Below are 12,766 nucleotides of genomic sequence, written 5' to 3'. Positions count from 1 at the left end.
ATCCATATATCTAGTCCACTATGCCAATGCTTTGAGCTAGTCTTTCAACTAGTGGAAAGTCATCTAACAAGATCCAATTGCAAAATGAAAGTATTAAGAGTATTTAGATACAATAAATGCCAAATAATCACATGTAAGAATTGAAACAAACCAAACAATCACATATAAAAACTAAAGTAAAAATCAAATACTTACAAAGTCTACCTCCCATGTATTGATGCCTCCTGGCCCAAAATCAATTAATCAAATCACTCCATTTGGATTCATTATACATCCTTTTATTATGGGCTGAAGTCCCCATGCTCTACCCTACTTTGAGCCTCTATCCAAACTTGAACATGTATACTGATTGGCAATGGCTTGGGATCCAAGCCTCGCTCTATCCTCTTTTTGTCGTCCACTATCGTGTGCTTAACCAAGGCCCTCTTATTAGAAATGTAATTTCTAATTCTTTCTTGAGCCCACTCAATTGGAAACCTTGGATGTGGGGGTTTAAGAAACAATTCATGCACCGTGATGAGTATGAGTGGAAGTAGAGAGAGAGAGCACCCACATCAATAGAGGTATTGAAGAATAGTGCTTAATAGTGAGTGACTGTGAGATTGAGTCAATGGGTAGGTGTGTACCAGTGTGGTGCATGGTATACAAAGAATAAAAATGTATTTATATGTTAGGGTACAAGGAAAGGGTGTGTTCACACCCATAAGTTTATACATGTGGGATAAATGGGAGTTAACACTCAAAGGGGCTTTACACCAACCCCCCAATAACCTCCCACTGAAAGGCCCAAAGTGGTGCCTGTAAGCTATCCAACTCCCACTACTTGAATCCAATGCTCATGCTGAGCCTTTGCAAGGCTTTTAGTGAGAACATGTGCATGGTTATCTTGGGTTTTGACCTTAGTTAGTGTGACAAGGCCATCATCCAAGACCTGTTGAATGAAATGATACCAAACATCTATGTGTTCGGTATGGACATGAAACATGGCATTTTTAGTCAGAGATACTGCACTCTAGCTATCACAACCAAGCACTGGAATATGGGAAGAAATACCAAAATCCTTGACCAAATGGCCAAGCCAAATAACTTCCTTAAAAGCTTCTGTGGTTGAAATATATTCAGCCTCTGTGAAGTACTCAGTGCTACAATTTTTTGCAACCTTGAACACCAAGAAATAGCTCCACCAGCCAAAATAAATACATCTCCACTAGTAGATTTCTAGTGTCACAACTCTATAGAAACAGAATTTGTATCCTTTTTCATTAATTTGTCTATATAATGATTTATTAAATTTATTTCCTTTACACTAATTAGATATAAAGAAAAGTGCATTGGAGCTGACCACTGATGAGTGGTCACAGGTTATGGTGGACCCACGCGGTGGGTTAGAGAAAAGATAGTTCACACTTCCACCTATATGACCCGATTGGGCGCCTGTGACTAGAACTCACGCATATCAGGGTTAAACTCGCACACAGAAAGGATTGATGCCTTGAAGTGTGGGCTAGATCCACCAGAACAGACAGTTACAATTAACAAGATGGCATGATCATGAAATGCTTGTATAATGTGCATGTGTGGGCTAAAAGCTTGAAATGCACATTTCTTTGCATATGAAAGTCACATGAAGATTCGGATACCATTTTTGCAATGTACACGGAAAAAGCTTTCATATGACACCCATATTGGGGGGGTCCCTAAATTTTAGGAGATCCCTAGACCTCCTAAAATTTAGGAGCCTCGAATTAGCCTAAAAATGCTAGTCCTAAAAAATAGGGATGTCATTCTAAAAATAGTAAGTTCTGTACTCTGACTGTGCTTACTAAATTTGGTTGTTTCTATTCTTGACAGTATTCAACCCAAAAAGGAAGGCTATAGAGAAGAGACAAGTGTCAAGACACTTGTCACACAAGTTTCCAAGTGTCCCACCACTTGTCACATCTCATGACATGTGGCTGGACACTTGTCTTGTGCTACTCCACTTTCTCCTTTTGTACTAGCTCTCCCCTCTCCTATAAATAAGAGCTCGTTTTTCTTCATTCATCATCATTTTTCTTTGTTGTAAACTCATGAACAGCACCCACAGATAGCCAGAAACTGGCCCCATCCATCCCCATCATCATCCCCCACTTCTCCATTATCAAATTCCTCCATATTCCCTCTTCTATCACTGTTTTTTTTACAAGACAGCAAGCCTGTAAATTCATTACAGCACCTCCTGCTCGAGCTCTTTCTTCCATTTTAGCTACAAGAAGTAAGCCCTATCCATGTACTGCTGATCAACGATGGAGAAAGGCTGAATTTCCCTTTTTCTTCTCTCATATTGTAAAGAAATTAGTTCTTATCATTGCATAATAGATAATGCATGTGTGTTTGTACATCTTTGCATGATCTTGTGAGAGTGAGAATTACTTCTTCTCACTCTCAGGTTGATTGTAACTGAGCTCTTCCCTAAGGGACTTGGGTTGAGCAGAAATACATTCCTTCGGGGGGGGATTGCCCATCTTCAACCCTCAATCTTGTCTCCATTACTTTTACATTTTCATGGCTGTAATTTTGTGAGCAATTTTCATTTTCAGCTTTAGGTGTTCATTCTCTTTTATATTAAATCTCGAAAACAAGCGAATATCATAATTGTTAAGCATACTACGTTGTTCGGGGTGTTTACATCTAGTGTCAAGATCTCCTACCATGTTCGAATTTCAAAACCCCTGCAGCTCTATTGTACCCTTTCCATAGCATATACATTTGTCTTGTGTACCTTTTAAGTATCTAAAGATACATTTCATCGCTTTCCAATGTGGTTTTCCAAGGTTAGACATGAATCTACTAACAACTCCCATTGCATGGGCAATGTCTGGATGAGTTGCAACCATGGCATACATCAAAGAACCACAAGGTGATGTATAAGGTATGCATTTCATTGCCATAGCAACTACATCATCTTTTGGGCAATCAACTTTGCTAAGCTTTGTATATGGTGGTAAAGGCACACCACAAGACTTAGCATCAGCCATATTAAATCTGTCAAGTATTTTGCTGATGTACTTGTCTTGTGAGAGAAACAACAGCTGCCGTCCTCTATCTCTTGTAATGCGTATGCCCAAAATGTGTTCAACTATTCGCGAAACTTTCATTGAAAAGGCTAAACTCAGCTACCTTTTAAAAGTATGTAAAGTACTCTTATGCTTTCCTGCAATCAACATGTCATCCACATATAAAACCAGCATAACAAGGCTTCCATCATTAGCCTTCTTAGTGTATAAGTAGTGATCTGCATGGCTACGCTTGGATCCATGGCTGAGCATAAAGGTATCAAATTTTTTATACCACTATCTAGGGATCTATTTTAGCCCATATAAGTTGTGTTTCAACTTAAACACTAAATGCTCTTTCCTTGGAATAGCAAAACCTTCGAGTTATTTCATGTATAGCTCTTCATCCAAGTCACCATGAAGAAAAGGGGTCTTTGCATCCATTTGATCCAACTTTAAATCTAAGGATATAGTGAGAGCAAACAAAACATGGAGCATAGTCATCTTCACCACTGGTGCAAAAACCTCTTGGAAGTCTATGCCCTCCTTCTGTGTATAGCCCTTAGCAACCAAACGTGCCTTGTATTTAGGCTTCCCATCAATACATTTAACCTTATAAACCCATTTGTTAGAAATAGCCTTCCTATCCTTGAGCAAAGGTACAAGCTCCCATGTGTTGTTCACATATAGAGATTTCATCTCTTCCTGCATAGTAAGCTTCCACTTTCTCTTATTTTCACATGATTGTGCCTCTTTACATGTCAAAGGCTCACCTTCATCAGTCAATAAAATGCAATCCAACACTACAACAGAAACGAGGCATAATTAATTGATAGTATGTCTCACCTTTGATAAGCAACCTCGTGCGCATTCCCACTCTTCTTGAGATATATTAATTTCGTCCTCTTTTTCCATTCTCTCCATTTCCTCATGTAACCAATCTATGTCATTATGACGTGGGAGCGCATTTAGATGATCTGAAAATGAGACATTACGTCCATATCTAGTGCGAAATTCTTGTCTTTCGCTTTTTCTTCTTACCCTTGCTTCATTATATAGTGTCACCCATTTGCTCATAACATCACTATTGAGCATACAAAAACTATTTAACTTACGAAGTTCTTCTTTTGTTAGCACTTTACTCATTCCTTTTTCTTGAGGTACTATAGAGGTCATCCTCAAGTCTTCATCATCTTTCCATAGTCGTGGTTAAGAGGGATCCACTTCAGCAAGATATTCAGAGATATAAACAAGGGATGATTGCACTAACCAACCCTCAGCCATGCTTTCCTCAGCCGTGCTTTTTGCCTCACAAAATCTTTCAAGGTTTTCATGGAGCGCTCAAGAAAAAACATCCACCTTACATGAACTGCCCCACAAAGTGCGATCTCATCAATCAAATGTACGAGTAAATGTAATTGAGTAGTCAAAATGGATCGAGGAAAAATTTCTTCCACCAAACAAACCACCTCAACAGATAATACTCGAGCATCTTGCAATGTGTTTGGATCAATTTCCATTGAGCTCACGTATCTGTCAAGATGTATTTGAGAATTGTTTATTTTTGTGTAGAAATTCAAAGATATATAATGAAAAAATACAATGTATACACACCTCACAAGCTCTCCCATCTTATAAACGATATCACGTACATCTTTAGAGGCACAATGGGATATGCTAATAGGAAGTACGAACTGAATGTAAACAATATTCATAGATCAAATGATTAGTTGAGGAAAAAGTCATCATACCCCAAAGTTTACGCATAGTTACGCCACAAATTACTATATTCATGGTTAGAGATACCCTTACTTGAATCACTTTGTGCCAATCGTGGGACTTCAAACCAGATAGTTGCTCCACACCTCTTTTCTTTTTCTTTATGAAGGCTCCCTTGAGACATCTCATATATCCTGTGGGTGTTCGAAAGTTATATATTTGTTCCTTCACTATTTTTTCCTCGTTCTTTGACAATATCCAAGGTGCATGGGGTAGCTCAATCTTTCCTCTGGGTCCAATGCGTGGCCAGGCTCGTCTCATGCGACCAATGTTACGTAAATCCTCCCTTACATTAACTGAATCACGAGCCCCTATCAAGTGATCCCATAATGTAGATACAACATTTTTGAATATGTGCATGGGGTCCAACAGGTGATTGATCTTGAGTTCAGTCTAGTATGGAAGACGAAAGAATATAGAGAACCTAACAAACAAAAAATATATTATGTAAACAATTCATCATGCTAAATACTTTAAAGTCAATCGAGAGAAATGCACTTCTTACCGACTCATGCCGAGTGGAGGGTGGCTGTCGGCATTAATCCATCTCTCCTTCCAATCTCGAATGGTTAGAGATTGTGGAGTCATTCCATTAGTAGGGAGAACATATTTGGGATGGTCAATAGGAAGAAATCGATGATGATTGTCGTAGATAACCTTCTTTAAACGTGCCGGCCTAGAGGAAACTAGAGAGGGACCGCAAATAGGACATGCATGATATCCTGACGTGGTTAAACCTGAAAAAAACAAGTGAATTAATAAAATGCAATTGATTCAAGTCTTGAATTTCAAATATAGAGTTATATACATGTACCTGAACACTCTCCGTATCCTGGAAAGTCGTGCATGGTCCACAACAACATGGCCTTCAATGTGAAATCTCTAGATGATGCAGATGCACTTGTATCTTACACCTCAATACCTTCCCATAACAATTCTAACTCTTCAATCAAAGGCTCTAAGTAAATGTCCATGTTTTTTACCTTGTGCTTTCCAAGAATCAGAAGGGACAACATCACATGTCCCTTTTTAATTGCCATGGATGGAGGAATATTATAGTTCACCAATACCACTGGTCATACACTGTATGATGTGCTTTTGATGCCAAATGGATTGATTCCATCCATACCTAAACCAAATCTTAAATTTCTTGGCTCTTCTTTGAAAACGGGCCACAAATTATCTATATATTGCCATGCAGGTGTGTCTGCAGGGATCCTCCATTTTCCATCACTTGAACGATGACTAGCATGCTATGACATGAGCTTTCCAATAGACTTACACTTGAACATAAGTTTAATACGTGGAACAATCGGAAAATGTCGCAAAACCTTACAAGGCACATCCATTGACTTCATCTCCACTTCGTATCTTGATTCGCCACAAACAGGACACTCTCGTGCGAACTCATGAATCCCATGAAATAAGACACAATCATTGATACATGCATGGATCTTGACATAATCGAGGCCTCCCAGAGATGTCAAGTAATGTCTTGCTTGCTCTCTCTTAGTTGGCAATTTGTTTCCTTTTGGAAGCATTTGTGATAATAACCTACATATATTTTTAAAAGTGAGTTAAAAAACCACCAACATATATTTCTATCTTATTTTAAAATAGAATTAACAATTAATATTATGATTCATATATAAGCCAAACTGAATTGATACCTACTTCAATAACGCATCCAAACTGACATTACTCCATCCATAAATTGTTTGCAAGTTAAGTATCTCGAGGGACGCATGAAGAACGGAGTACGTACAACCTTCATACAACGGAAGATGATGCTACATATAGTGGATCATCTGGCTTCGTAGAGTGACCTTCTCCCTGAACCGGTTGCGAAAATAGATGGTGTACCATGTTGTCCAAAATCTCATCCTCTACGACTTGATGGGGCATTTCATGAGGGCTACTATCATGTTCGTCAGTCTCTACTCTTCTTGAAGACTCTGCCTCCTCGCGTTGACGTTTTGTAGCCTCTCAACGCCCGGGAGGGAGCATCTGAGGATGTGGCACCGCATCCTGCTCAACCACAAAAGGGAGTTTCATGTACGTTGATATATAATTCCCGTAACATAGATATACAATCTTAGTGGTAAAAGAAAACTATGAATACCGGTGATTTTTCTCAGTCCCATTCTCCATACAAGCTGAGGTGTGACATTGCAATTCGACGTGCTCGAAAAATACACCCCCGACAACGATCACACATGCATTTGATTTTTCGTCGTAGCCATGCATCTCGATTATGAAGACGCAATGTTTCATCCTCACTTGAGGATGTGCTCATTGACTCATCATCTTGCACCGCACTAGGTGATGATGACGTCGACATGATTAAACCTAATTCATGACAACATCAAAATATTTGTCATTCATATGTTTACATAATATCTTAATTTTAAATACACAAAAAACATCATAAATACATTAAAACTTATGATAAGAATTCACTATCAAAACTTATCTTAAAAATACAAAATTATAATAAATCCCAAATGCGCGTCTATATCCACATTTAACTACGCGTCTATATTCGTGTCTATAATCGCGTCTATCTGAAAAATAGACGCACATATACATGTGAAAATAGACGCACACGTCAAAATTCAAACCATACTTAAATCATTTCTTTTCAAACTGCGCCTTTCCTTTCCTGCATTTTTTGCGGTTCTAAAGCTTGATTTTAGCCGACATGCAGTCTCTTCATGCCTCACCTAGTCTCTTCATGCCTCACCTCCTCATGACTCACCTCTTCTTTCATTTCAAACACACAAGAAGGGAAAAAAGAAAGCCAAGGAGAGGAAGAAAGAGAGAACAAGAAAGAGGAGAACAAGAAAGAGGAGAACAAGAAGAAGTAGCAAGCAAGCAAGTAAGCATCAAGGGAGGGTAACTTACCAAGGAGAGGAAGAAGGAGAAGGAGAAGCGCCACCACCTGCCACACTAAACACCCAAGGTGAGTCTCTTTCTCTCTCTCTCTCTCTCTCTCTCTCTCTCTCTCTCTCTCTCTCTCTCTCTCTTTGTTTCTCTCTTCCTCTCTCTCCCTTGTCTGTATATTTAGGATTTGTGATTCCATTATGTAAATCGTCAATGGCGGTCGTCAGTCTAATATCGGCCGACCGAGCGCGTCGATACACAAGGAACTTTCAATCGATCCCCATATAGAAAAAAGAGAATTCCCAACGGAATTCCCTAGTTGAAAATACATATAAGTGGGGAAAGTAAAAACTAGGGAAAATGGGACATTTCCTAGTGAGAATAAGTAGGGAATCACATAAGACCTTTTCTATGTAGGAAATATTTCCTACATAGGAATTTCCTACATAGGGAAATATTTCATACATAGGAAAATATAGAATTTTCTATGTAGGGAATAATTCCTATATAAGAAATATTCCATATATAGGAAAAAAATTCTAGATGTGATTCCCTAGGTACTCTCACTAGGAAATCTCTCATTTTTCCTATTTTTTGCATTCCCTACTTATATGTACTTTCAACTACGGAATTCCGTGGGAATTCTCTTTTTTCCTTATCAATTTATCTACTTTGCCCTTACTCTTAGACATGCTAATATCAAACAAGAAATTACACAATAAATTTTTAACTAGAAATTTATATAGAGAATGTCATCATTTCTAAGTAAGGATCAATAACATACATCTAATGATCAAAATAGATTAAACAAATTAAGACATCAACATCTACTTCTAGCAACCAAAAGAAAAATGAAAATACTTTTAAAGGAGCATAGAACTAAAAACTAATTAAGCAACATGTGTGTCTTGAATGTTTTATCCTTTAAATCTCCAATATGTTCCAAAGTAATAAATGTTTGAGTAATCCCTCAAATCTCCAATATGTTGAAAAGCAATAAATTCTTAACTCAAAGTAGAAGTTATGCTAAAACTTCCACATCATCTAGACTAAGCACATTGCTATTTTTGTTTAATACAACTTTGCCATCTTTTTGAGATTCATGTATGTACTCTTTAAAGAAAAGTACATATCATGAATTGTAGGCACACCAAGATACTTCAAAAGTATGGTTTCCATGTTCTCTTTTGTCATATTAACCTGCATTGAATAACAAAAAGAGAATAAGTAACTTATTATACTATGTATAGATAATTAAATGACACGAATTATAATATGAAAAGCCATAAATTTAACTACATGACTATTATATATATATATATATATATAATCTATAAAGCTACCCTTTAAGCATCATTTGAAATGTTAATCTCAAAGCTACAAATTCAACTACATGACTACAATTATATATATCTAATTAAAATATAAATTAACAATAAAGTTACCCTTTGAGTATCATTTGAAATGTTAATCTCAATGCCTTGGTTTGGGAGATCTTTAAATTCCTAATTCAAATAAAATAAAAAGATTAGATTATGCTTTTCATGTATGACATAAACAAAAATATAAACATTTACATCTAGCACCTTTGGTTCTTTTTCGTTGATACTGGTACCTCGTTTCATGCTCCTTTGTTGCAAAATATCCTTCATCTTCTCACTTGGCTAGTTAACACGTAAAATAAATAGTTATTTAATAAATCATATCTTTAGTTATTCACTAAACTATGACGCTATTGTTCTCTCACAAACATATATCAAATACCTTCCTCTTTCTTTGACTTTTTCGAGATGTTTCATTAATGTCATCATCTGGATTAGCCTACATTCAAAACTAAAATTAGTAATCACATTAAAAACATTTATATAGAAAAAAAAGTTACATACCTTATCATTGCTTGAACTATGGATACTTTGTTCCAGAGTTTCTTGACGTTTAGTTGAGTACATTATTTTGTCTAAACCATGTGACAATAACTTTGAAAAGCTGGCACAATTTTCCATATCAAGTGTCAACATCCTACATTTTAAGCATGTAAAGGATAAGATACTATTAAGAACATGAATCATATGGTTAATCTTAAATTTAATATAAAGCAAAGAACCTCATCGGATGTATAACATTGAAATTCTTCAAAGCTCTTTTCTTCCTCCACGAACATATTCATCTATGGGAAATGAAAGTTAATGTATAAGTATCTGTATAAGAGACATTCTCAAAGAAAGTTATTAGATATGAGCTCAAAAGCATTACCTGCAATGATAAATCGGTTTGCTTGTATTGTTAAACATATAAGATTATAAGATACCTTTTTCAAACCTTGTTCATTCGCAATATCATCCATGCTAGGAATGTATACATCAAGTTGATTAGAATCAATAGTAGCAACATATGGTTCACTCTGCCATCAATAGACACCCCTAAATGAGTATGGGAGAAAAAGAGCCAATCCTACACTTATGATATCAAACTTATAAATCATCTTACCATTGATGATGTTATGTCATTTGATACATTTTGAAGCTTATCTATATCATCCACTCCAAGAGATGTGGATAATTCTCTCTATATGTCATAAGATTAATAGTTCAATAACTAAGAATCTACACCTCAAATATTAGGAAAGCCAATTAAAAAAAGTAACAATAAACTTACCTTCTTTAAAAAATCTTTTTTCTTCAAATACTTTCTTTCATCTTGCTTTGTACCCTTCCACCAGTCATATATGTCATTCTCTCTCCATATGTACTCACATCCAGTAAACTTCAATGGTAAAATCTCATGGTGATTCTCTGATATAATTTTCATGATATACTTTTTATCCACATTTTTATAATGTAGATCATCTGGGTTTAAGGATTCAAACCACCTACGTACTCGATGATAATTTTCGAGCATGACAGTGTGTTGACTTTTAAAGTATTCAGCCAAGAGCTTTTTTCCATAAAGTCTACCCTCTTCTCTAAATTTCAACATGGGTGGCCGATAGATATCATCATATGATGGTATGCGTATCACTCCTATTGATACTCAAGTGATCAAATATCATTAGTTAGTATAACCATTTCAAAAAATGACTCATTATCAACATAAGAAAGCTGATAATACCTGATTCTTGGCTTGAAGAAGTGTTAAGGCAAGCAATCTCAATGTCTTCCTTTCTTACATTGTCTCTTGTGTCATCTTTAGTAACTTGTTTACCTATATATACATAGAGTTAACCAAAGCTCATGATAATACAAGGTTATGAAAATTTTCAATAACACAAAAGAAAGTAATTAGATATTGTGTATCAATTTGGGTCACCAAATTTCTACAAGTTTTTGATCCTTAAAGTTGGTACCTGCATCTTGACTTGAAGAAACATTATCGCAAGTAACCTCCTTATCTCCCTTTCTTACATGACCTCTTTTCCCACCTTTTGTTGTTCTTTTATCTATGTTTATATATATACACACAATTACTCAAAGTTTAAAGATATGAATAACTATGAACATTTTAAATTTGGCAAAGAGACTAATTAAAGCTAGATAATCTAAAAATGAATCACCTAATAAAGAAAGATGTAATATATGTACAAATTTAAATTTTCAAAGTTTAGTAGAAATAAAGACATATACCTATATCGTGATTTGAAGAGACATTAGGGCCAATGATCTCCTTAGCTTTCATTGTTCCATTATCTCTTGTACCTGCATTTGTGATTTTGTTACCTTTATGTACACATAATAAACCAAAGTTTAGAAACATAAGAGACTTATATTTTTTAAAAAGAAGTACTATATCAAACTAAATCACTTAATTCCTTAGCACTTGGATTAGAACACATAAAATAGTAATAAAATTAGGTATAAATTTAGTTATTAGAGTTAGTTACCTTTCACTTCTTCCACAACTGAATCCACAAGCCCAAGTAGTTTGGGATCCTCACTCATCATTTTTTTCAAAAGAGCCATCATCTCTAGATTAGAAGTCGACATGGCAAACCTACATAGGCATGGTAACAATAAGAAAGTATTTGCAATGTATGTTTGAAAATGTATATCACATTAAGCAATACAAAACAAAAGACTTCAATAAACATACCGTCATAATGTTTGAAAATGTAAATTACATTAAGCAATACAAAACAAAAGACTTCAATAAACATACCGTCATAACATTGTTGCCTCATGCTCATGCGAACGCCACATGGTAGGTACAATCTTTCTTTTGTTGTCAATTGCAATTGCTTTTGTTTTGAGTACTTGCCATTGCTTTTTCGTGGATACACATAGCCACCAATCCTTCCAATCTTGATCCTCTATTCTCACTTTCCAAATATTTTCTTACAAGTGTACATTAGTTAGCCATCCCACTTTTACTTGCTTCATTTCATAGTGTACTGCTCTTATAACCGCACATTTGAGGTCATTTGGCTCACATAAAGCATCTAGATGAGACTTCATATAGACAACATCATTTTCCTCTGGCCAAGGAGGAATGCAACCGATGCAACCTATCTTAATCAAACGTGACCTTGGTCTCAAATCTTTTGTCTCATATGCGATGATATTGTTTCCATGTTGAAGTGGAATAAATTTGTGTAACAATGATTGTATTGGTCTAATACAATCCCATGAAAATGGAACAAAACCATTTTGCAAGACACTCATACCTGTAGTGGTATCCACAACTAGACTTTCATGGCCACTTTCAACCACAATACATTGTCTGTAGTAATAAGCTCCAAAAAATAGTTTCACTTCACCATTGCATTCAAACGAAAAAAATGATGATATGCATGCTTTCCAATGGCCAACATCTATGTCCACTCTAGAGTCTTCATCGCATCTTACCACCACTTTATCTCCCACTTTATAAACTTCTCCCTTTAGAAAAACCTTTTTATATTCTGTCACTGTTTCCACCTCTATGTTGAAGCTATGATGAACATATCTCTTTTCTTCATTAGTTGCATCTCTGCGTCTTAACTTCTTTGCTCCTATGGTTATTCCCTTTGTTAGAGCTACTCTTTTGCATGCACAATCATTAGCCTTTTCTAAAAAACTCCATATTTCTTTTGCTTT

At 35.9% G+C, this 12,766-nt stretch overlaps 1 protein-coding gene across 1 annotated transcript; it reads right to left on the bottom strand.

Moving 5' to 3' along the window:
• Positions 1–8,768: 8,768 nt before the first annotated feature.
• Positions 8,769–11,677, bottom strand: LOC148010175 (uncharacterized). The gene is made up of 11 exons (XM_087672884.1): positions 11,575–11,677; positions 10,806–10,898; positions 10,353–10,717; positions 10,185–10,262; positions 10,006–10,098; positions 9,857–9,864; positions 9,584–9,716; positions 9,462–9,518; positions 9,284–9,361; positions 9,143–9,202; positions 8,769–8,897 (listed from the first exon to the last, which is right to left on the bottom strand). Exons 1-11 carry the CDS (start codon positions 11,675–11,677, stop codon positions 8,769–8,771), a joined length of 1,197 nt encoding a protein of 398 aa, XP_087529010.1.
• Between the last annotated feature and the right edge of the window lie 1,089 nt (positions 11,678–12,766).

This window comes from Lygodium microphyllum, chromosome 30 (assembly GCF_053477565.2).
Source record: "Lygodium microphyllum isolate KBCC chromosome 30, Lygodium_microphyllum_v1.1.10, whole genome shotgun sequence".
Taxonomy (NCBI): domain Eukaryota; kingdom Viridiplantae; phylum Streptophyta; class Polypodiopsida; order Schizaeales; family Lygodiaceae; genus Lygodium; species Lygodium microphyllum.
The sequence above is the reverse complement of the archived record's forward strand: the minus strand, read 5'-3'. Positions and strand labels throughout refer to the sequence as shown.

Bases quoted from the DNA above. Each gene is read 5' to 3' on its own strand.
- LOC148010175 (XM_087672884.1), bottom strand. From the start codon at position 11,677: ATGTCGACTTCTAATCTAGAGATGATGGCTCTTTTGAAAAAAATGATG. The intron at 10,718-10,805 runs GTATTATCAGCT...GAGTATCAATAG, and splicing joins TTCTTCAAGCCAAGAATCAG to GAGTGATACGCATACCATCA. The intron at 9,362-9,461 runs GTATTTGATATA...CGTGTTAACTAG, and splicing joins AAAGTCAAAGAAAGAGGAAG to CCAAGTGAGAAGATGAAGGA.